This window comes from Nipponia nippon, unplaced genomic scaffold (assembly GCF_047370975.1).
Source record: "Nipponia nippon isolate SJK-2023a ecotype South Korea unplaced genomic scaffold, ASM4737097v1 scaffold_7, whole genome shotgun sequence".
Classification (NCBI taxonomy): domain Eukaryota; kingdom Metazoa; phylum Chordata; class Aves; order Pelecaniformes; family Threskiornithidae; genus Nipponia; species Nipponia nippon.
The window spans coordinates 42,303,744-42,326,866 of NW_028262391.1; the positions used below are offsets into that span (position 1 = coordinate 42,303,744).

At 44.3% G+C, this 23,123-nt stretch overlaps 2 protein-coding genes and 1 long non-coding RNA gene across 6 annotated transcripts in view; 2 read left to right on the plus strand and 1 right to left on the minus strand.

Moving 5' to 3' along the window:
- Positions 1–9,304, plus strand: part of LRP3 (LDL receptor related protein 3) — a 28,562-nt gene extending 19,258 nt beyond the window's left edge. For all 4 annotated transcript variants that reach the window (XM_087739262.1, XM_087739263.1, XM_087739265.1 and 1 more), the window contains 4 exons: positions 1,049–1,257; positions 1,520–2,606; positions 3,817–3,949; positions 4,870–9,304. In XM_087739262.1, coding sequence (XP_087595388.1) covers positions 1,049–1,257; positions 1,520–2,606; positions 3,817–3,949; positions 4,870–5,682 — 2,242 coding nt within the window. In that variant the 3' untranslated portion in view covers positions 5,683–9,304. The remainder of the gene's footprint in view (positions 1–1,048; positions 1,258–1,519; positions 2,607–3,816; positions 3,950–4,869) is intronic.
- A 4,681-nt stretch (positions 9,305–13,985) lies between these two features.
- Positions 13,986–23,122, plus strand: LOC148051037 (uncharacterized). The gene is made up of 3 exons (XR_015700447.1): positions 13,986–14,291; positions 16,021–16,133; positions 23,005–23,122. It is a non-coding gene; the product is annotated as an uncharacterized LOC148051037 (long non-coding RNA).
- Positions 14,716–23,123, minus strand: part of SLC7A10 (solute carrier family 7 member 10) — a 46,020-nt gene continuing 37,612 nt past the window's right edge. The window contains exons 6-11 of the mRNA XM_087739266.1: positions 21,313–21,436; positions 21,114–21,217; positions 19,886–19,982; positions 16,515–16,664; positions 15,983–16,160; positions 14,716–14,945 (exon numbers count right to left, since the gene is read on the minus strand). Of these exons, the coding sequence (XP_087595392.1) occupies positions 14,818–14,945; positions 15,983–16,160; positions 16,515–16,664; positions 19,886–19,982; positions 21,114–21,217; positions 21,313–21,436 (781 nt within the window). The 3' untranslated portion in view covers positions 14,716–14,817. The remainder of the gene's footprint in view (positions 14,946–15,982; positions 16,161–16,514; positions 16,665–19,885; positions 19,983–21,113; positions 21,218–21,312; positions 21,437–23,123) is intronic.

Genomic DNA, 23,123 nt, shown 5'->3' on the forward strand with positions numbered 1-23,123 from the left:
TTTGTCTTTTGTGTTTGTGAAAAGTCCTTTGTGGAAGGAGGTCTGTATTTTGTAGTAGGTTTTCAGCCTTTCTGAAACTTCTGTCTAGGTATTTGCATGGGGTACACGCAAACTTCTATCAAGTTAATTTTCTGTAGTTGAGTTATATGAAAGAGGACCAGAATTCATTTCTAAGTGTCCTGAACAGTGTGCCCTTTCCTAATGAGTGTGCTTCTCTGTGCAATGCTATTGTCATTGCAGATTACTGAATGCATGTTTCCTGAGCTACAGGTTAGGGAGTGTTACCTGCTTGTGTTCAGTGTTCTGCAAACAACTGGGGCACCTCTTTGCGCTAGGTGAGCTCCTATTGAATCATCACTGGGCTTGGGGCAGCAGAAGGGCTGGAGGTTTGACTGTAAAAGGTTGTAGGCTTGCTTGGTCTGCGTTTGCATTCACAGAAAAGGAATATTTTAGTCTCTGAATTAAAAAATAGTAGTGTTAGACTTTAGGTTCCATTTCCACCCCTTGCAATCCTGTTCTCTTCTTGCCTTCTCCCTGCCTATCCATAGCTTGAAGAGTTGATTTTTGTCTCTCATATTTATCCTTTTAGGGTTCTTTGTACTGCTCCCTATTGTTCTTTTTCCAAGACAGCAGTCTCTCCTCTCATCCCATAGTTTCATAGCTTTTAAGGTTGGAAAAGACTGCTGAAATTAATCTGCCTTCTGTATAATGTATTCTGGAATTTTGCTTTTACTCTTATCTGTATTTTAGGAAGCAGTTTTGGTTAAGGAGTCTGAGTAAAAGAGGAATCATCCTTTCAGCTTTTGGAGCTACTTGGCATGCTGTTTACCCCTGTGAGATGGGTGCTTTTTGAAATTGGGGGAATTTGAGTGCTCTGTTTATATGTACTCAAGATACTGTAGGTGTTTCATTATCTTTGAATTTGATCTCTTTATGTCAGCACTGCTTGGTGCAGAAAGTCAGCTGTTACAGTCTGTTTTTTCTCTGTTTGGCTTTGTTCCAGATGCATATCCTCTTTGTAACTTGTGTTTTCCTTTGTTCCTAACAGTTTTAAGAACTTTGATTTGGAAGACTCTCCGAAGTGTGCAGTAGACTGGTTGATGATTGGCCCATCTTCCAAGAGGGAGGAGTACAAAGTGTGTGGATCTTCCATACCTCCGTCTTTCATCTCTGCAAGGGACCATGTTTGGATATTTTTTCACTCAGATGCATCAAGCTCAGGACAGGCTCAGGGATTTCGCCTTTCTTATATTAGAGGTAAAACCTTACAGTTTTGGTGGCTTCACTTACACTCCTTCTGGCAAAACTTGAAGATGGTACATTTTTTGTTGACAGGAGTCTTGGGCCAGTCTCGATGACTGTAAGGTGTTAGCATGGTAATACTAATATTATTATCACTTGGCTCTTTAACAGTATTCCTAAAGTGTGCTGGCCTGACCAGTTGACTTGTGACATGCAGGGTAGTAGACGTTAAAAGGTGACATCAGACTGACTTTTTTCTCCTTGCCCTCTCTCACAGGAAAGATAGGTCAAGCTGTATGCCAGTCAGATGAATTCCATTGTGCAAACGGAAAGTGTATTCCCAGTACTTGGAAGTGTAATTCCATGGATGAGTGTGGTGATAACTCGGATGAGAGAAACTGCACTGTCCCTCCAACAGAGCCTCCGTCCAGCATCTGTCCCTCAGGAATGTTCCAGTGCAGTGCAGCCCACTCCACCAAGTGCTTGATGAATGAGCTGAGATGTAATTCCATTAAGGACTGCAGTGACGGTTCGGACGAAGATAATTGTCCTGATCTTTCCTGTGGTAAAAAGCTGGGTAATTTTTATGGATCTTTTGCTTCCCCAGACTTATTCCGTGCTGATCACAGCAAATCAGACCTTCGTTGCACATGGTACGTGGACACACAAGATAATCGACATGTTCTGTTGCAGCTTGATTTGCAGTTAGGCTACAATGACTATGTAAAGGTGTATGATGGCATCGGAGAGAGAGGTGATAAATTAATGCAGACATTTTCGTACCACAACAATAGGCATTCAGTGAGCGTGGAGTCGTCAAAGGGCCAGCTCACTGTCTCATATCATGCCCGCTCCAAGAGCATTGGCCATGGGTTCAATGCAACCTATCAGGTGAAAGGCTATTGCCTTCCTTGGGAACACCCTTGTGGAAGCGATGAGGAGTGTTTCACAGATAAGCAGCATTGTGATGGCTGGTGGCACTGTCCAAATGGCAAGGATGAGGAGAACTGTCCCGCTTGCCAGAAGAACGAATACCCATGTGAAGGAAACAGTGGGCTTTGTTACTCAATACTTGACCGCTGTAATAACCAAAAGAACTGCCCAGATGGCTCGGATGAAAAAAACTGCTTTACTTGCCAGCCAGGAAACTTCCATTGTGGTACAAATCTGTGCATCTTTGAGACTTGGCGATGTGACGGCCAAGAAGACTGCCAGGATGGAAGCGATGAACATAACTGCTTGGTGATCGTTCCCAGGAAGGTCATCACAGCTGCTCTGATAGGGAGTCTCGTGTGTGGCTTGCTCCTGGTGATAGCACTGGGTTGTGCATTTAAATTATATTCTCTGAGGACCAGGGAATACAGGTAAGCATCTTGCTTCTATGATGCTTTAGTAGCTGTGGGAATTTTTCCTTTTTGTTTAAAGGGGAAAAAGTTGATTGTTAACCAGAGAATTTGCAAAATACTGTGAAATCAATCCAAGGAATTGAGGACAATTAAATAGCAGTCACAGCATTAGGCTTAGAGAAAAGTAGTTAAGATTTTGGGAAGCAGTAAGGGGAACGTCAGCTCTTCTGTGATCTATGAGAAATACACATTTATCGTGCAGCCTGGCAGAACCTGTATCTAACTTAAATCAAAACTGTTTTGAGCAGTTTCCTCTCCCACCTCCTCCTCCTGCAACAAACCCTTTGCACTGCCAAAAACTGAATGCTGAATTGTTACAGTGAAGTCTTTGCTGAATAACTGAACTGAGTAACTCTCCCCCTGCCCTCCCCAAATACTCTAGTTCTCAGTTCCACTAAAAGTGATGTCCTGCAGTGGCGGGGCCTGTTCCGAGCAGGAGTTGTTTACCTCCACTGTTCCCACTGGTGTGAGCTGTGCCCCTTTTCCCGGTCCTGTATGCCTTGCTGTATGGATAGTGCATGTGTTTCCACATCTGTGTTTTGTGTGTTTGTGCAAGCCTGGTTCTGCCCTTTGGGAGAGAGTCTTTAGGGGCTTTCGGAAGCCCATCTCTTGTCATGTGCACCAGCTCTGTGCCGTGCTGCTGACACTGTTTGTGTTTTCAGCACAGTGTGCTTTACATTCTCTCCTGATCAAATCTGCATGATTAAGGAGCTGGAAACCAGCCGCTGTGCTATGTTGGGAACCTCGGTGCCTTGGTTCTGGCAGGACAGCCAAAGCTCTCTGCAGCTGCAAGCTGCCCCTGTTGTGTGATTGTTTCCAGTTCTTAATGTTGTCTTTTCCAAAAATAACCTTTGGGCCCTTGCTGAACAAGTTACCACTGTTACTAGCATATGCTGGCTGATTGAAAAAACTTCAGTTGCCACAGAGTCCAACCTGGGACTGCACCAAAGAGTTTGCTGATTTGATTCACTGATGCTTATACCCTCTACTCTTATTCCTTTTGTTTATGTTAGCATCCTGATAAGACTTTCACGGAGCCTAGTTGAAGGTTTGCATTGTTGCTGCTAGCGTGAAGCCCTCTGCACTGCTTTTATACATTAATGTGAGGGAGGCAGGACAAACTGACTGTTCCTTCTCTTCCATGTTTTCCCTCTGGTTCTGTTTCCAGAGCGTTTGAGACCCAGATGACACGACTTGAGGCAGAGTTTGTGCGGCGGGAAGCTCCACCCTCCTACGGGCAGCTGATTGCACAAGGACTTATCCCCCCAGTCGAAGACTTCCCTGTGTACAATGCATCACAAGTATGGAGACACGAGTGCCAATGAACCTATCAACAGCCAAACTACTATAAATTAGATAGAATCCATCTGGAACTGTATTCTTTCAGTAGCTGTGCTAATTATGTGGAAGTCATATAAAAATGAAGAACCACAGTTACACATCTTGGTGCTATGGGTAGTTTAACACATTAAATGTGTTTGCTAGGGAACAGCAGTGAGATAAGCACATGCTGTTTTGCTGTACATCAAGATAGAATGAACAGAGACAGAGAGAAAGGTCAGAAAGTAAATAGAAAAAAGGCTTTTCAAGCTGAAACTGTAAATGTGCCTGAAGCGATAAGAAAGTAAGGTCTCTAGCAGTATTTTTTGGAAATTCTGGGATTATTTTTCATTTACAAATACATCACACAGGGAAGCCATTAAGTCATTTTTCTGTTTCATTGCTGAGTTCTCAGAAATCTGTGCCCTGTCGAAAGTATCCAACTGTGATACAGTTCCTAGTGTGATAAAGCTCTTGTAGTTTGTTCCTCAAGTGGAGAAGTAGTTTGCCTCAGCCTTTCTTCTCTGCTGTTGTCATCAGCTTTTGAGGATCGTCTGCTATTGCTGATGGTAGAGGGCTCGATGATCTGCAGTCTGGTTCTTTAGTGGTGATCTGATCGTGCGAGTGGAGCATCTTCCTGGGCAGACAAGTAGAGCTTAAACTCATAAAGGAAACACTTTAATGGAGAGTCTTTTGGTGCAGGCAGAGCTGTCTCTGGTATTCTTAAATAGTTCATTAGAAAATTCTTAAATAGTTCATTAGAAAATACACATTTAGCAAGGAAGTGTAGGGATCAAGCCTGAGAATTCTGGTAAGGTGGAGATATTAGTGGAAAGAACAGGGTTTAGGAGGAGTCTTTTGAGTATGTGTGAAATCATAGTTTGTTACATCTGTGTTACAGGCTTCTGTGCTGCAGAACATTCGAACAGCTATGAGGAGGCAGATGAGACGACACTCATCAAGACGGAGCTCGTCTCGGCGGCGCTTGGGCAGGCTCTGGAACAGACTCTTCCACAGACCTCGGGTGAGAGGACAGATCCCACTCCTGACGCCTGCCCGCACTTCACAGACTACACTGGGTGATGGAATCATCAACCGTGCTGATGGGACTATTCAGAGTCCTCCACCTTCCCCTGAAGGACCTAGGTTAGAGGCAGATGCCCATGGCCAAGCCAGGGGCCTACAAGAAGCTGGATGTAGCAGCTTGCAGCCAGAGACTGAAGTCACAGAGCCATCGCCTTCTGATGTCTTACCAAATACTTGCACAGCTGCACATGCAGAGCCTGAGGCTGGACACGCTGATAAATCTTTAGGTGCTGAGACCTCTGGCAGTGAGCTTAAGCAGTCCAGTAAAGTGGATTCAGGAAAGGCTTTCAGAGATCCTTTGTCTGAAAGTGTTACAGAAATGATCCATGGAGGATCAGCATCCAGGAGGACTGTCCCAGAGGGCAGTAGTTTAAGTAGAAGTCATCCGCTGAGTGAAGAGCCATGTAGGTTACCCTTAAAAAAGTGGGAGTCGGCTTATTCAGACAGCCCCATGAATGTTCATATCCAAGTGGATGGACAAAACCGATGTTGCCCTAATTCATACCGGGAGGAGCCTTTGGGTATTCATGCGGCTTGTTGCCATTCTGTGGAAGTGCCAATGTTAGAGTCCTCTACTCCCCTCTCTGAAATCAATACCAGTGATGATGAATCTTTACTTGTTTGCTAATAAAAATTTTTGTTTTGGCCCTGTAAATTTTGTAACTTCATTGTTTGTATGACAGTGCACTTTGATGATAGGTGGTATGTCTGTGCTCTCAACTTCGTCTCTTAAAACCAGTGTGCTTTAATCCCCCAGGGAGTACAGTACAAGACTAAATGGGACGAGTTTTTGTCTTGGTTGCTATTCCTGAAACTCCAGTGGGGCAGAAGTAGGCCAGTATGCGATGTCAGGGGCTAGGAGAGCAAGAATGTGTCACTGCAGTTTGGAGGCACCTCCATCCTCTGGTATTTCATCTGTGCATTTATTCACTCTGCATTCAGGGAATTAGTGTTTCTTTGCTTTTCAAGTGGTCTTACTGAAACTAGAGAGGACTCTGGTGGAACCTGGGGCAGGCACCAGTCATTGTAACTATGAGTACTAAACTAGAAATAACATTGCTGTCTTTTTAGACATCACAATTTAATTAAAATTTATAATTTTAATTACAAATCCTTAGAAGGAAATAAAATCCTTTGTAGCTTCCTCTTTTTAGAAATTGTTCACTTCCTTTGCTTCCTTCAGAAATGTTTTGATGGCCATATGTACTTTGAGGCATCCACTAAAACCAAAGTTTCTGTATAGAATACCCAGAATGATACCAGGTTTCTTATCTGCTACAGCTTTGTAAGAAGAGATTAGCAGTGTTCGGTATAAGTGGAGTGCATTGAACCCCAGTTGCAGTAATATTTCTTTTTTGTGTTGTCGTATGTTACGTTCTCTTCACAGTGATGTTATGAAGGTTGAAGACTTGTTTGCTTTTTCCCTACCCTCTTTTTCCCCTCCTCCCTTCTGTTTTCAGGGACTTTCATGATTATACCACTTTGGGTGCGCCCTGAAGGATACTGAGGCTTCAAAGCTCCCGTTGGCTGCACTAGGAAGCACTGAGCACTTGGTGACTGTCGGGTTCAGGCTTCTATTTTATTTTTAAATAACACCTGCTTCACAAGTTTGCTTGTAAATCTGCTACCTAGGTTCAGATGTATAAATAATTTTTATTTTTTAGAGATTTTGTTTGATTTTTTTCTTTTAAGAACTGAAATAGATCAGTGCCATTTTCAAAGCTGACACTGTGTGGATTGTACAACACTTAAATGTAAACTGGTGCCTTTTTGGTTTTTAGAGTGTAATGAAAAGCAAGCAAGTTATTTACCTGGAAGGAGGGTGACATTGCTTAACCAGGAGTGACTCGGTGCAGAATGACAGAACGTGACTGTGCGATAGCTTGGCACTGTTGCGATGGATGGGGCATTGGCCAGGCTCCCCCACGCTCTAACAAGAGCTCTGCTTCCGCTCCCCTGTGCCGCAGTGATAAACTAAAACGCTTTATATAGGAATTAACACGGAAGTTGATGCTGCTGCTCCGTAAATACCCAAGTGCTCTGAAGCCTCTTTATTGCTGTAGGAATTCAAGTTGCCCAAAGTTATTAACTGAATTTGTAAACTTGAGGTGGACCTGGGCTCTGCTGTCCACTGGACCCTCCTGGCTGTGAAGGCAAACAGGCTTTCGCAGTGAACAGTTAAGTTTACATCAAAGTGTCAAAGATTTTTTTCCTTTAAATGGGCTATATTTTGCCTTTTACTAGGACTCCCTTTGGGGGATTGCCTTAAAAAGAACAAGGAATAGGACTTTGGCTTTACTGAGATGTAACGCGGAAGAATTAAATTGAAATCTTTTTTTTTTTTTTTTTTTTTTCCCCCTCTTCAGTTGCAAATTGGTTTCATACTGTGCATTCCAGAGGCAGAAGATTCAAACTCCTGAAGGGCATTAATAGCAGGAAGGGCTTGTGGCAAAATGCGCAACAAGTGAGAGTTGTAGTTACATTAAATAAATACTGCTCACTCATTTTTTCCAAGTGCTTTTCTGATGAGAATTCATGTCATCAAAGGGAATGTAGTTTTGAAAGAGATCTTGGCTTTTATAGCATTTGTAAACCTTTTAGGTACATTCCACCTTTGCAAGGCCATGTACTGTAGTCATTACACTGCCAGGGTTGTTGTTTGCATCTACGGCTACGGGTTTTAGTGTCTTTTTTTTTTTTTTTTGTCTAAAGGTAATTTTAAATGCATAGAATTGTATGTGTAAAGTAGTTAATTATAATTGGGAGGAAGATTATATTTCAAGGTTAATATTGTGCAGATATGAAGGACCTTAGAAATAAGTGTATATTCTGTTACAGAAATATATTTCTATAATAAAATAATGTTGATCATACTATGCCTTAAACTATCACCACTGTAAGGCTCTTAAAGTTGAAATATATGTGCTTCAGAATACGGCTATATTTTGGGAACAACCCTGAACAGCTAACACTGTATTTTATTTTAAGATGTGTTAACTTCATATAATTTCTTACCTATATCATACATATTTTGTGTACTGATCCATTTGGTAACTCAGTGGAAATTTCATTGAGAAGGTTTTATTTGTAGAAACTTTAACAAAAATCCAGGTTAATGAAAATTTGATGCTTGAAGTGTACAGAAATGTTCACAGCCGTCACTACTGGCATTTAGAGTCTCGCATTGAGAGAGAGAAGCCTGGTGCTCTGTGTAAGCACCTGAATTTTGTCTTCTGCAAGACAGTATTCTCTCCCGGCTCCCCTAGCTCATTCCTGGGAGGGACAAGTCACAAATTTACTGTTAATTTTGCAGAAGAAGTCTCTGTGTCTGCGCTGCGAGCACAGCCAGGTGTGTTGCAGTGTCCTGGAATGTCAATACCTGAAGAAACCACAAAGCCTGCCTTGGTGTCTGTCTGCCCTTCCTCCAGCCCTTGTAAGCATTTAGCAGTGCGTCAACCATTCTCGAAGACACCTAAGTTCTGTTTCACGTAAGCTGCCTCCTTGTATTCAGAACTTCTTAAAATTAAAAAAAAAAAAAAGGTGAAAGACTGCTACGCTGCCAGACGTGTGAACAGGAAGCTCGTTGGTGCATTTCTTTGCTCAGTGGAAAATATCGCACTTCAATGACTATACAACCGAACATTAATCAGCTAATAAACTTGTTCAGATTTTTGTTATTTTAATGATGCTTTTCTGCACTCTTTAAAGATTTTTGTAGACAGAAGGGAAACAAAGTATTTAAGATCGTTTTGTTTTGTTTTTTTAAGATACAAAACTCCCCTGTCCAAGCAGCCAAAAAAAACCTCCCTAAAAAAAAAATCTCTGAATAGAGAAGAATACCTACACTGGTTTAAGAAGAATGGAAGCTCACAGGCAGCATTAAGGGAAAAGTGACCCCTTATGTTTTCTCTTACTGCTATTGAAACATGGGGAATACTTCTGTTTGAAATTCTGGCACCTTCCAGCTTGTGTATGACTCTGTAACATCCTTCAAATGTACTTGTTTTCTTTTTCTGTTCTTGGCTTTGTTTGTTGTTTTTTTTTTTTTTATTTACATGTTGTATATGTTCATTTAGATAGAGCATTTTACCGTAACATATGTACAGGTCTATGGTTCAGGTATGGCATCATAGTTGCCAGTGTCTGCTGGTTCCTGGACAATGATACTAAGCAAGTAAGATGCTGGGCATCGTCATACTTTGCTCGTGCTTTGGATCTCTTAATTTTTAATAAAAATTCACGTGCCCAGAGACTGTGGGTTTCTGACTGTCACTCTAACACCAAAGACTGAGGGTGCCTAACTTGCATTCCCACAGCCTTTGACTCTGCATAGGCCAAGTCATGGCTCAGCGTGTTGACATGAATACGAAGGGTGGGTTTTTTTGTTGGTGGTGTTTTGGTTGTTTTGGGTGGGTTTTGGGTTTTTTTTCTGTTTTTTTTTGTTTTTTTGGTTTTTTTTTTAAATTTTTTCTGGTAGCTGAAGCTGTGGAGGTGCATCACGTTTTTAGATTGTACATGGGAAATCTTACCACTAGCAATTCACTGTCGTATACAACTGCCTTTAAAATGGATGTATGCAAATACCTCAAATAAGAAAAAGAAGCCCTGAAGTGTATGACTCTCTCAGTAGTTAAAAAAAAATCAGGTCTGAAGTATAGCCTCTCATTCCCATCGCTGAGGGCAAAGCTTGTTTTGCTGATCCTTCCCCTTCCCGGTCTGTGCTTTGGAGGGTACCGCTGGCTCTGTCCTTCTGGTTTTCAGTAGAAGGCGGAGGCCAAGTTGTTTTGTGTTGACGGAGATTTACTCTACAGACTTGGAAATCTTTATCTGTGTTGAAGAGAACTGGACAGACTTTATGGTCGTCCAGATTTATCCGAGGCCATGAAGGATGGGAGGCCACAGCTTGAGGCAGAGGGGTGGTACCTCCTGACCTAGTAGGAAGAGTTTGCTTTGCTTCGTCGTGAAGTGCTGATTCAGCTGCAATGACAGCGGCACAAGCAGCAATGCTACAAACCATATCCTGATGTAAGCGAGGCCGAAATGAATATAGCCCGGAAAATGGAAATAGAGTAATAAACGATACCTGTGCGTTCGCAGCAGAGTTTGTTGACAGCCTGTGCAGTGCAATAGATAGGTCTTAAGACAAACCAAGGAGCTAACTCGAAAAGCCTTGAGGGAATTATGTATTTTTTTAATCCGACCTTCCTCTGAGAGGGAGAAGAACAACTGCTTTTGGTTATTTAAGATTTTTGGTTTTCGCAGGAAACTGAGTTTTAATCTCCCAGGCAGGTGTTAGGATTTAAAATCCAGCACAAATGGCCATCTGCCCGTCACCTGAGCCTCGCAGGTAGCAAACTTCACCTGTCTGTCGTTGGTCTGTTACCCTGGCAAGCTCTGGTCCATAGGCCATCCTCCCCTTCTCAGCTTCCAGCTCTCGTGTTCTTGGCTACAGGGATTAAATGGTGACCAAGGCCGATGCGAGCGGCAGAGGTTTATGTTTTATTCCCTCTTCATTCTACGTGTCCTGTCTTACGATGCCGTCTAGGTTTCCCTCCCTTCTGTCACTACCTCTTACCTTAGGACTTTAAGACAAATTTCTTTTTGGCCTCAGAGTCTCTTGGTCACTTTCTAATCCTTTTCCTTGGATTTTCCTTTTTCATTTGTCCAAGCGTAGAAGTTTCTCATTGAAGTTAGAGCACTGGTGAGAAGTGTCAAGGATCGAGGAGGGGAGGTGTAAAAAACCAAAGCGGCTTTGCCTGTATTCACAGCTGGAGTCAGAGGTGGAGGCAGGGCACACCCGCCTGAAATCTAAAGCTTTAGGAAAAAAACAAATTCCAAGCAAGCTTCATTTTTTTTACATTTTCATTTATGACATGTACTTCAATATCTCTCATAAAATTCCTCAGCAGCTGAATAACTGCTAAATTCTTGTCATTCGGTGCTTGGTATGAAGGGGCTGGAAAGCAAACATGTTTTGTTTTCAAGGTTTCAAGAATTCACAAATAGGAGAGAGAAACATGAGAAATACCTTGACAAAGGCCTCTGAAAACGAAGCGTGGGACAGCGCGTTTGCTGGGGGTGGGTTGTTTGTTTCTGTGCTCGTTTGTTTGCTTTCCCCTCACAGATGAGTCATTTTATTTAGCTCATGCTCTTCTCATGGAGAGGCATGTTTGCTTTCACAGCATTAGCTTGTTCACAGAAAAGCAACGGCAGCGGGCTCTGTCCCGGGCTTCCCAACGCACCGCAGCTCGTCACCAGGCGATGGTGGTGGGCTTCTGGAGCCGCCAGCTCTAGGCCCGTGGTCGAAGGCTGAGTCAGGGTTGCGCTTTCAGAAGTGATTGAGCGTGGCTATGAAATCTTGTCTGCATATTTTCGGATACATTTTTTGTAAAGATCCTTCCAACTCAAATGTATTATTAAGTACACAGTGACTCATCAATCCTTGAGTTGGATGAAAGCTCTGAACTGATACGAGTCTCTTTCCTTGACCCTGCTGAGGTCAAACTCCTCTGGCTTATGTACTAACATGAACTGAAAACAATCAATTCCTTATCAAGTCTACGAAAATGGTCGAGAGCGGCCAGGCCGGCAGCAGCACCTCTGCCTCGTTCTCCCTGTGCTTCCCACCGGTGCCCTCCCAGCTCCTGTTTCCTATTGAACGTCGTCTTATTTGGGAGAGGGACTATCTCCCCGTCTCCGTTTTGCACAGCGCGTAGCACAGCGACGTTGTGATCTGTTCCTGCTTTTCTCAATACTGTGATAATGCAGATAAGAATAATCCGATACATCTTTCATTGACTTTGCATTAAGCTGACTTACAGGTGATATACTCTTGTTAATACTCGCATTCTCTTTTTCCCTCTGAAATTCTCTGAATGCTGTGTTATTGCCAGCGCTAAAAGACCAAAGAGCACAGAGGATTCTTCTGCATTGCAGCCTCTAATATTTTATGCTACATGCTAGCATATAAGATACAGTCTTATATAGTATTGCATTGCTTTTAAAGCTTTTTTTAAACTCCTTTCTTTTGGAAACAACTTGCTTTTCTGTATCAAGTATGACAATATTCTCGACATGCTTGTAGTGTCAGCTGTCTCAGGGTTTTTCTTTTGTTCAGTGGGCTTTAAAATACTAGCGATTATGTCTGCTTTGGGCCTGTTGCTTCATCTTTTGGAAAAATCACACTTACCCGGGGCTGAGCACGGTGCTAAATTTCATTTAGCATATGAATTTAGCTTTCTAGTTCTGTACGTTGATTTCTATGGTTAGAAATTACACACATTAGGAACTAACTTTTGCAAAGTTTTTAAAAAATAATATACGTGATGTTAGGAGCACAGATGAAGCTGTTCCTAAAAATGAAATAAGACATCATGGAACAGCTTTTGGGGATTGGCATGTAATTCGAAGATAAGCTTTACTAAACCGTCCTGTTCTAAATTCAGCCTTCTGATTTAAGGCCAAATGTTGATTGTTTTAAAGCATGGCGGTATAATCCGGGAAAATTTGAGCCTAACCCAGTTAACAACTATGAGGCAATTGGTCCTTTAATTTTGCCTTTGATTTCCTTAAACAACAGCCAAGGAAAGCCTTGGTAGCAGTTACAGCACATTATTATTATTATTATTATTATTATTATTATTATTATTATTATTATTATTATTATTATTATTATTATTATTATTATTCCTCCTCCTCCTCCTCCTCATTACCATACAGACTTGTTGTCTCAAGAACTGCCAAGTTTCCGTGCTGGCTGATTTCCATACCTTAATTATTTAAACAAACAAAAATAAAACCACAAAAATAAAACTCAGCAGTTCTGAAAACAATCATTATTGCCTGTGCTATAATACATTTAATTTTCCCACTAGATAGTAACGTTATTGAAAAAATTAATCTGTTGGAAATTATACCACTGAAAGTGGATTTTGAACTATGGAAAATAAGACTCAGCCATGAGAGCCTCCGACACAGGTTAAGTGTTTGGGTGCCGCTTGGCCAGTAGAAATCGGGGAGGTGTGCTGTGGATTTAGAAAAAAAAAAAAAAGGCAAGCTGAATATATATGATTTTCATTAGCAAACTTTATATATTCATAACATTATTTAAAATGTGGAATCTCTCTTTACATGTGTGCATATGTGCATACAAACCCACACCTGTTTCTTTAGCTAAATATATATTTTAGTCTCTTAGGATGAACAGCTTTATAGAAAGAGGAGAATGTAAGGTGTGTTTCTTTTTAGTGGCTACCATCTGAAAGTTCAGAGAGAGATGGATAGATATTTAAAAAAATAATTCTGAATAATGAACCGTGTTGGAAAGATACATTCCTCGAACTTGCTCCTTAGTTGGAGTCTATTCTTAAATCTTTGTAGAGCGTGTGTTACTTGACAAACTGAGAGATTAATGAACCCTTCATTTTTATACCAAGGCCTGTAATGCATAGAAAGATCCTTTTAAAATTAAATTCACACGGCTGTTACCAAGGCTACTGAACATGATAGTTTTTGTTTTCAAAAGTTGCAAAAGAATAGTAGCAATTCAAAATATTGCTCAGAGCTGTTCTTGCGTTTTGCATTTTCAAAAGATTCTTTGGTGTGAAAGTGGCCATATTGCTACAGCAGCAAATCTCTGTATATTAATTAAATACGTGAACTAGATTTTTTCTAGTGTTTGCCACAAATAAAATATGCAAAACACTTTCTAAAGAGCATCTGATGTGAGAAAGATTTAGGCTTGTTACTTGGCTGAGCATAGTTGAAATGGGGAATTTGTCTCTGAAGCAATGTGATATCACCTGACACTTCAGTAAAAAGGAGAAATCTCGGGCTTCGTTCCTGTGTTTCCCTCGAGATCCCACTGCTGAGCCCGCTGCAAACCCCTCCGCATCTCCGTCCTCCCCTGCTGGCACCCGGATCGTGCTGAGCTGCACGCAAGAACTCCCAGCGGTGCGATGAGCTCCGGCCCCATCTGGGATACAGGAGCCCGGCTCAACCTTTGCAAAAATGCTTCAAAATTGAGATACTTGAGATTTTATCACTACTTCTCTATATTTTTTTCTCTGTGTCACCAAATGATGTCTGAACACCCAAGCAGACTGTTGATTTTGTACCTTTTACTCTAAGGTCCGCCCAGGCTGGTTGATGTTCAGTGCGACGACCCTGCCCCTGGCGCGGCCGGCCGCGATGGTGTGGGTGCTCGGGTGCTCGGACAGATGCGCTGTGCTCTTGCAGGTATGTGGAGGGGTGATCTTTTGGATTGTAACTGTGAAATCTCATGTGTTACGTGGGGATTCACCCCACCCAGGGACAGCAACAGGAATTTTCCCGCTGGGATGGGTGTCGCAGGGTCTCCTTGCTTTCTCTTGATTTCTCCACTTTGATTTTGTGTCAGGAGCTGCCCTGCTTTTGAAATGCCTAAATTCATATGTCTCTGATGGACCCTTATGGCTGCTAAAATCAGTATTCCAGAGCTGTATCTGTGCTGCTTTCCCCTGCTGAGCGAGTACACTGCCAGAAAAAAACAACCAGCGCCTTATTTTATATTTTATTTCTTTCCTTTTTTTTTTTTTCTTTCTCTTTTTTTTTCTTATTTTTTTAGGGAAAAACTAAAAGCTACAGATGCCATAAAGGGTGTAGCTCATTTTATGGGCTTCGCTATTGGAGCTCTAGAAACATTTTTTTTTTTTTTTTACAGAAAAACTTTTTGCAAAAATCAGCATGTAAACAAGAAGCCACTTCAGCCTCGGAGGCCATGTCGTTATTTCCTCGCGGCTGTCTCGCTCGCCAGTCGCCGAGAGCGGGCCGAGGGTGCCTCCTCCTCCTCGGCAACTCCCCCCTGAGGGTAGACCACAAAACACAGCTTCTGTCCCCAGCACGTCATGGACTCTGTGAAGAGCAAACGTGCGGGTGGTTAATGGGGATGCTCAAGTTCTTCTAAACAAAAGCGCGATGCCAGGGCGATGCAACGTGTGACCGAACGTGCATCTTCCCAGCCGGGGCCACTCGACCCTGCTACACAGCTGACCGCCCCCTCCAACCCTTTTTATCTCCCGCTCAGCCACAAAACAGTGTTTGCAAAGCAGGGGCAGGTTAAGACTGGGCAGCTTTAGGGATGCCTACCCACAGCCCTTCCCCGGCCCCTCGCAGAGCTGCCCAGCGCTGGGCATGGCAGGCTGGCAGGGCCGGGCCGCCTGCCAGCCCTCCTGGCACTGCGTCGGCCCTGCGGCAGTGGTGGGGACCGCTGGTCTCGGGGAGCTGCTGGCAGCGGAGCCCTGCCACAGCCGGTGGAAACCATCCAGTCTGAGCAAAGGGCCTGGCTTGCTTCTGTGAAAGCCCTCACCTTAGAGCAAAACAATTAAAAACCAAACACAACCAAAACATAGAAGACTTAGGTACAGTTTTAATTTTACGTGCATGATAAAGTCAGGCTTTCTTATCTTTTGAGCATGAAATAATTCATCATGCCGCGCGGGGCTTGTGCAGCGGGACGTGCTGGTGGCACAGCGGGAGGAAAGCAGGGCAGGAGGGAGGCAAAGCTCTCGGCCATTTATTAATCCTTTTGTGATAGCTCATTTAGTCTTCATATGCTTGAAGTTACACCCCTGTGCATCTGCTCCGGGACAGGCTGCCGTGAGCAAGCTGAGTGGGTGGGGAGATGCACAGGGGCACGAAAGAAGGCAAACGCCCAGGAGTGAGAAAAGCAGTTGCTCAAAGGCAAGTGCTGTCTGGCCACAAAAGCACCGCTGAACCCAGAGGCACGGTGTGCCCAGGGGCTGCCCGTGACTGCGAGCGGTGGTCGGGCTCGGGTGGGTGGTTCCCTGGCTGGTTTAGTGCCAATGCATCAGAGGTTAAGCAGATCCCTGCAGACCCGAGCACAACCAGCGGCCCCAGGAGCGCAGCGAGGCACCACGGCGCTGGCTTACCTATTAGCCTATTTACACACTTTGGTTTATTTCTCCAGTAGACTCCAAGAAAAAACACTGGCACTCCAGTTAAAATGATAATGAGTCCAACTCCACAGACGACCGGCTCAGAGTATAAGCTGAAGATCAGCAGAAATGCCCAAAACGCCAGGTAAGTGATGGGGATGAGGAGGTTCACCTGCCAGGAGAGAGCAGAGCAGAGCACAACTGTGCAGAGCAACAGCAGTGGCCGACCAGCGGCAGGGGAACGTGGGGGCCTGCGGGCAGCGCTGCGGCTTCAGGACCCCCCGTGGGTCGTGCCCCCCTTCCCTCCACCACTGTCATCCTCCTGCCCATCCCAGCAAGTTCAGAAGGGGTCTGCCTGTGCCTCCTGTTTTTCCACTAACGGCACTTTAGGACATGGTTTGGGACCTTGAAGCACTATCACTACATCAAAAAAGAAACTGTTCTTCAAAATGGGAGGACAGAGGGCTTGGTGTGCCTGTCCCGCCCTTTGCATCACTATTGTGATCAAGAGCTTTAACATTGTCACCTTGATAGGTCTGAAGATTTTGGGTTTCTTCCACCGTAACACAATCAGGCCTATAATTGTCACCCCGTAGCAGAGGTAGTTAATAAATGACACGTAGTTGATTAGCGTGTATGTGTCTCCCACGAGCATGATGATAAGAGTGGCCAAACACTGCAAAGAGAGAAGCATGGTCTTACTTGGGTTATTACTAGAAATGGTAGCTTAAAAGCAATAAAACCAAGCAAAAAACCCATAAAAGCTGTTAACCCCTTTTGTTTATGGCCCTCGCTGGGCGTCTGCTCCCTTCTGCAGTTTGGTGCATTATCCCCGAGCTGTGCCTCCAGGGCTGGGACTGAATGGGGATTCGGGGTTACCTGGTGCATGCCCGAGACCAGTGGGTCTGTTTATAAATACCCCGGGGTGCTGGCAGAGGTGGCCCCGCTGCCCGTGGCAGGCAGGCAGGGCTGGGAGGACTGGCAGAGCTCCCCAGGGCCCCACTCACCCATTTCTGTTGCGTGTTTTAAAAGCTATTGAACCCTATGGAGAGGAGTTCTGATAAAAGAAGGATTTCTTGCAGACTAACACGTTGTGGTCAGTGCACTACGTTGTCGCAGGTGCCCTGTATATTATAAAGAATGAGAGCTTTGCCCTTTCCCCCCGCCAGCCCACAGCTCGTGCTACAGATGACCGGCATCATTAATCTTTTGAGCATTGCTTGTGTTTGGAAACTGGCAGATGGATAGTGGAAATTTCCATGCCTACTCTTGCTTGTTTGTACTGTATTTCTGCATAACTCTGTAAAGCCAGGAGAGCTGGCTCGGGGGCCAGGGGGTTGGTCCTTGGGTCCCGCACCCCTGCCTCTCGGTACCTCGGGAGCTGAGCCCCTGCCTGCACCACGTACTGGTCCTACAAACATCATCTGCTGGTGGCCAGAGCCTGAGAGAAACTAAATATCCAAATCCCTCCAGAGAGCGCACAGGATTTGGGGCTGTGTTACTCCAGACTCTTGTTTTGCTTATGTCCCTTTTTCTTAATTAGCTGTTTCAATAGCAAAGTCCTCTCGGAGGGAGGGCTTCGGCGCCACCGGCACCAGGAGTTATGCTCCACTGCAATCAAACAACCCTTCGGTCCCCCTGTTCCCCTGTTCAAAGCCTCACAGGCTTGGCAGGGACAGGGGATTTCAACACGTTGAGCAGTCTCACCACAGAATGGATTTGAAATAGGACGATGTTGTGTATCGGTGTCATATAACACGTTCCCTGCTTTCCTCTGACAGTCTCGCGGTGTCGTACACACATACGACCCTCTCCTGCCACGAACAGGTTTTGCAGCGACGCCGCTCGGAGCAGTGAGATTTCGTGCGTAGGTGACACTGATGTGTCAGATCTGCTCACGGCGTGGGCGTGATCCCCGAGTGGTACCAGGCTGCAGAGGGGCGTGCTGCTCCCCCCATCGCCTGGCCACAGCCTCAGCACAGCAGGCGGGAGAGCCGGCCGCTCCCCACTGTCTTGCAAAAAAAACCCGGTCTGTTTATTTTACGTTTAGCTTGGCCCCTTCATTTTTGAAAGGATTAGTAAAAATACAGGTCTCACTGGTGGTGTTAAAAAGGCTTTTCTGCGCGTACAAAGAAACCTTTCTCCATGCAAAGCGCTAGGTGTGATTCATTGGAAGGGAAAAAGGAACCTGATGTATTAATTAGGTTTGCCTAAAGTCTGACCCAGTTTGCTATTGTAGCTGCCTACACTGTATTATTTTTATATTTCTATTTGTTAAGAAATTAATATTTCCTAGCAGCATTTGATATATCCTGAGCTGCATTAAAACTCCTTCAAATGATGAATTGATATGCAGCGTTGGTTCTGTGATTTGCACTGTAATTCAAGGGGATGGCTTGAGCACAGCGGGGGGCTGGCGTACACCTGATTGATCGGCCAGCTAGGCTCAGGCAGTCTGCTTGTGTCAGGGCTGTTTCACAGCAAAACAGCCTCTGAAACTCAGCGTGTTATTTCAGCTGATGCATTTTTAAGGACACAGGAGTTCTGCTTCATCGGCACCAGCAGTGCTGAGCTGCCCGGCAGGAGCCTGTGATGGGGCCAGTGCTCTCTGGCTGCCCAGGGCAGGGCAGACTGTGAGCGGTTTACCCCGAAACCCTGCACAGGCAACGCGTGAAATGTTTGTGGTGGGGTACTAGGCCCCAGGAATGCCATAAAGCCTCAACTAGACGGGTATTTTGTCATAAAAGTGGAATGTGCAGGAGGCTTATTTGCTGAAATTTGGTCTGGGTGTATTGTGCCAGAATTGCTGTCAGAGCTGGGGGACACACAAATGTGCACCTTTCTAGTGCAGCTAGGGTCAAACCCTCACTGTTTTGATATCAGTGGCAAATCTGCAGTTGGCAGCCGCTGATGCAGCCAAGATTTCAAGCAAATGCCCTTTGGGGAATTCCCTTGCTTGGGCCATGCAGCCGGGGACGGCAACACCAGGAATCATTTCCCTCTTTAACATCTTCTGTGCCACAGTAAAACCCATCACATATTCTAGCTTCACTATTGGTAAAACTGTAAAAAGCTCTTTGTTGCAAATAGTAACTTCTGTAAGTCATTAGTATCATGGACATTTATGCTGTATAAAAAGTTAGAGAAATCTTCCTGCGGAAGCACACTGGCAACCTGACCAGCCCCGAGCCCTGCCAACACTTGGCCCCTTGGTTTCTGATCTTTCCAAGTGACCTCTTGTCTGCCTGATGTACCATCCAGCAGATGCTTTATTCAGGGCCACTGGCATCATCACCCCTACTTAATTCTTTGGCCCACAGAAAAGAAATACCCCGGTCCTCAGAGCACTGCCTGATCATCCCTCACAAGATGTCTTGCTCGTTCAGAGTAAGTAACTTTTGGAGCATTTTGTCCTCTCCCTGGGACTTGCCATGTCTCTAGCTTTGGTGGAGGAATCTAAACCAGCCCTGCTCAAGTGGGATTAGCAGTGACCATGGGGATTTCCAAATGTTTGTGGAAAGCAGGCAAAATTGGTCAAAAGAACTCATCTTTTCTTAAATGAAGTATCTCTGTTTCAAAAGCCAGTCTCTACCTCTGCTGTGGGTAGGACAAGTGGTAATGGGCTTATAATATTGCAGCTCAAGTTAGGTATGAGGGAAACCCTCCCAGTGTCACAGGTGGTTGGGAGTGGGAGAGAGTATTTCAGAGGCTGAAGGCTGCTCCTCTGGGGCCACCGGAGCGGCTCAGCCAGCACCCACCAGCAGCACTCCAGGCCTACTTGCTTCTGCTCCTCTGGGGTAAAATGGCCTCTCGAGGATTTCTCCAGCTCTCCCCTCTGTGATTCAGTATTTCTAAGAGCAGGTTACAGGGCGGCAGAGCAGGGACGGTAAAACTTACACAGACGAGCAGGGCAGGGATGGGCGTGCAGTGTTTGACGTGGATCATGGCAAGCAAACTTGGCAAATGGCCTTCTCGGGCACCGGAGAAACATAACCTGGAAATAAGAATAGTAATGCTGAATCCACTGGGTGTACAACAATCTCTTCAATGTCTAGTCATATAACATCTCTAATCTCAACCGCCCGCATTGGTCTTGCCATGGAAGGGAGCTGTGGCCTGTGAGTGCCGCGCACTCCAGTCACAACTGGAGAGATGACTAGAGACTGCCGGTGTAACCTGGCGTAAGTTATTTAAACTAGACCCTTCAGTATACGAGGCCTTTAACGGCTAAAGTAATCTGTGAAATGACCTGCTCTGAGATGCCGAATTACCTCTGAGGAGGAGGACCAAAATCTGTCCAGTTCCTGTCTGCTGGCCAGCATTGCCTCCTTACCCAGGGTGGGATGAATACTGTGAAGGTTCTGTGGTGATCAGCCATACACAGCCAAGGTATAAAAACCCTCATAGATAATGTTGCCAGTGTCAAAAGGGTTTTGGATAAGGTTTAACATGCCTTAAGATTTCACTTTTAAGTGCATAACCTCTTACATATGCACTCAGATTTGTTGCATCTCATTATACTTATGAAAGTGCTGAGATATAAATAACTTTCCCAAGGTACTTGAGTCGTTTCCGCAAAAAATTTTTATAACTTTTTAATTATGTTCAGAGACTTCAGTTAATATAAATAGATTTCATATAGACTACAACATAATAGACTTTACAGATTCTGGCCCCACTATCAGCAGTGTGCATGCAAAGCATCTTGCCTGAAAGGAGTTTTTCCAGCACAGGAATGAAAATGTATGTAACTGGGAAGAGCACCAGGCCCTAAAATTCCTCTTTGAGCAAAGCACAGTTTAGCTTGTAGCTGCTGGAACTTTATTGATGTAAAATGACTTTGGTTCCACACTAAAGCCGTGTTTGGCTCTTACTGTGAGTTACTGCACATCTGCAGACACTTTCAGTAGCTCATCAGGGTTATTTTGCAAGAGATTCCACGATTCAATATTACATTTGCTGATTCAAAACAGAGCAATTCATAACTGAATGTATCCAACACGCCCAACAACGACCTCATGCTGTACAACATCCAAAACGTCTAGCTAGCATTTCTTTAGCAAATGAAATTAAAACAGCCCCTCCCCAAATTAGATAATGTTCATAAAATTGTACTCCATCTAACCTTGATGAGGTAAAAAGGTATCCATTTATTCCTCCAAATGTGGATAGGGCCACTGAGACTGGCATAACCCAGGAAAAATAGCCCAGTAACTTTTCACCAAATGTCTAAAGCAACAGAAGGCAGAGAAACTGAAATACACTGCAAAGCACAGAACCGAAATCAAAGTGTATTTTAGACATTCAGGGAATGGTTTACTTACTACCGCCACAGCGTTGGAGGACAAGAGCTCTTGGGGTGACATGGCAGTGAAATATGCAATGTTGGTGAACGTATACACAAATGTCACCAATGGGATGGATATGAATATGGCACGAGGTAGGTTCCTAATAAAAGAATTAGGAGGGTAGGTAAGAAATTACAGTCATGCACAGCGAGACCACAACAACCGTGTACGGGGCCCAGGGGAGGTCACCCAGCTGGGTGGGTTCATCGGCTGTTTTCCTGGAGGAGAGCAGCGTTTCCATCGTCTCTTTGACCCGCTGCAGGTGGGAGAAGGCTAAAAGTGCTACGAAATGCCACATCTGCAGGGGAGCTCCCTGGGACAAAAATACCACGTGCTCCCTTTGGGCTGTTGGTTGGGACAGAGGCAGCGTGTTGCTGAAAAATGAAATAGCCGCTTCTCAAAAGCCCTATGTGCAGGCACCAGTGGTGGAATAAAATGCCTTGTTTTGCTTTACCTTCACCTGCTCTGAAAAGGAACGGGATCCTGTTGTTCAGGTGGCTGCCTTGGCCTGTCCCATGCCGTAAACCTGGTCTGGTCATACAACACCGTGGGAACTTACAGTAGTACAGACATACTTGACCTCCGATCCAGAGACCTGCTTAGAGGTGGACACCTGAACCATTCTGTATCTAGCGCAATAATGCATTTTTCTCTGTGTGTCAGATTTGGAAAAAAGTTTTTAAAAAACATATTTAACCTTTGTGATTTTGAACAGATGTAGTAAAAATGGGAAGTGTTTTTGGTTATCCAATTATTTTTTTATATTTTAGTTTCCCCTCAGAGACTGCAAAAATAATTTTAAAAAGGCCATTCACTCCTTTTTCTCTTTATTTCTCAACTAAGGCCATATTTGCCTTGTTTAAGTCATAACTTTTCATTATTCAGCTTTGAAATTGTGGTGGTCCATTAAAATGTTGATGTTTTATTGAGTGAACACATTACCACACTTTCTTTATTCCTGCCAAGATCTCTGGACATGCACTTTGCCAGTCACTAGGGTGAAGGTGTGTGCAGAGCCACTCATAAGGCTGCAGCTTGAATTCATTCCCATCCAGGCTGTGTAATAGCTCAGATTTCTCCTTATTTAATTGCTGTGTGCTTTGGATGCCCAGAAACAACTAACGCTCCGAGAGCTGCTCTTGGCATTTGTCATTCCACTTCATCAGCTCAGAAATGTTGAAACATTTGAGCTTTGCTTTACTAAACTAAAATTCACTTTCCCTCCAGCTTTCCCAGCCTGCTCATGATAAAGCATTTCCAAGCCCCTTCCCATACCCAGGACCAGCAGCGATCCGACGTTGGTTGCCCCGGCGGGCAGGTGCCCGCAGCCATGCTGGGGCAGGGAGCTGCCTTCACCATGACTTTCTAATCTTCTCTTCCAGGTGTCTGTGGAAGATCCACTTTGGGTGAAAAAGCAAAGCAACTTCCAGCATAATTCAACGTTTTTCTAACAGAAGTGATTCTCCCTATAGATACTTGTGTGGCATCTCATCAACGGTTAATTTTCTGCTGTAGAAGCACTGTATGATTGAACAGTGCCATAAAGAAACTGCTTTGTCTATAGGCTGGTTTGATTCAGTTAATGCCTTGTGCAATGTATTTTTAATTTCAGTGTTTCTTTAACTTGCCTGCTATCTGTTCTAAACAAAGAATCTCTCTCTCCTTTAGAAAGACTGGTCCCATAGATATGGAAGGACATGGCTGCAGCTTATTACGTGAATAATATTACCAGATGGCTCCAAAATCTCAGCACTTCAAGAAAATGTAGATGACATGGAAATGGATAC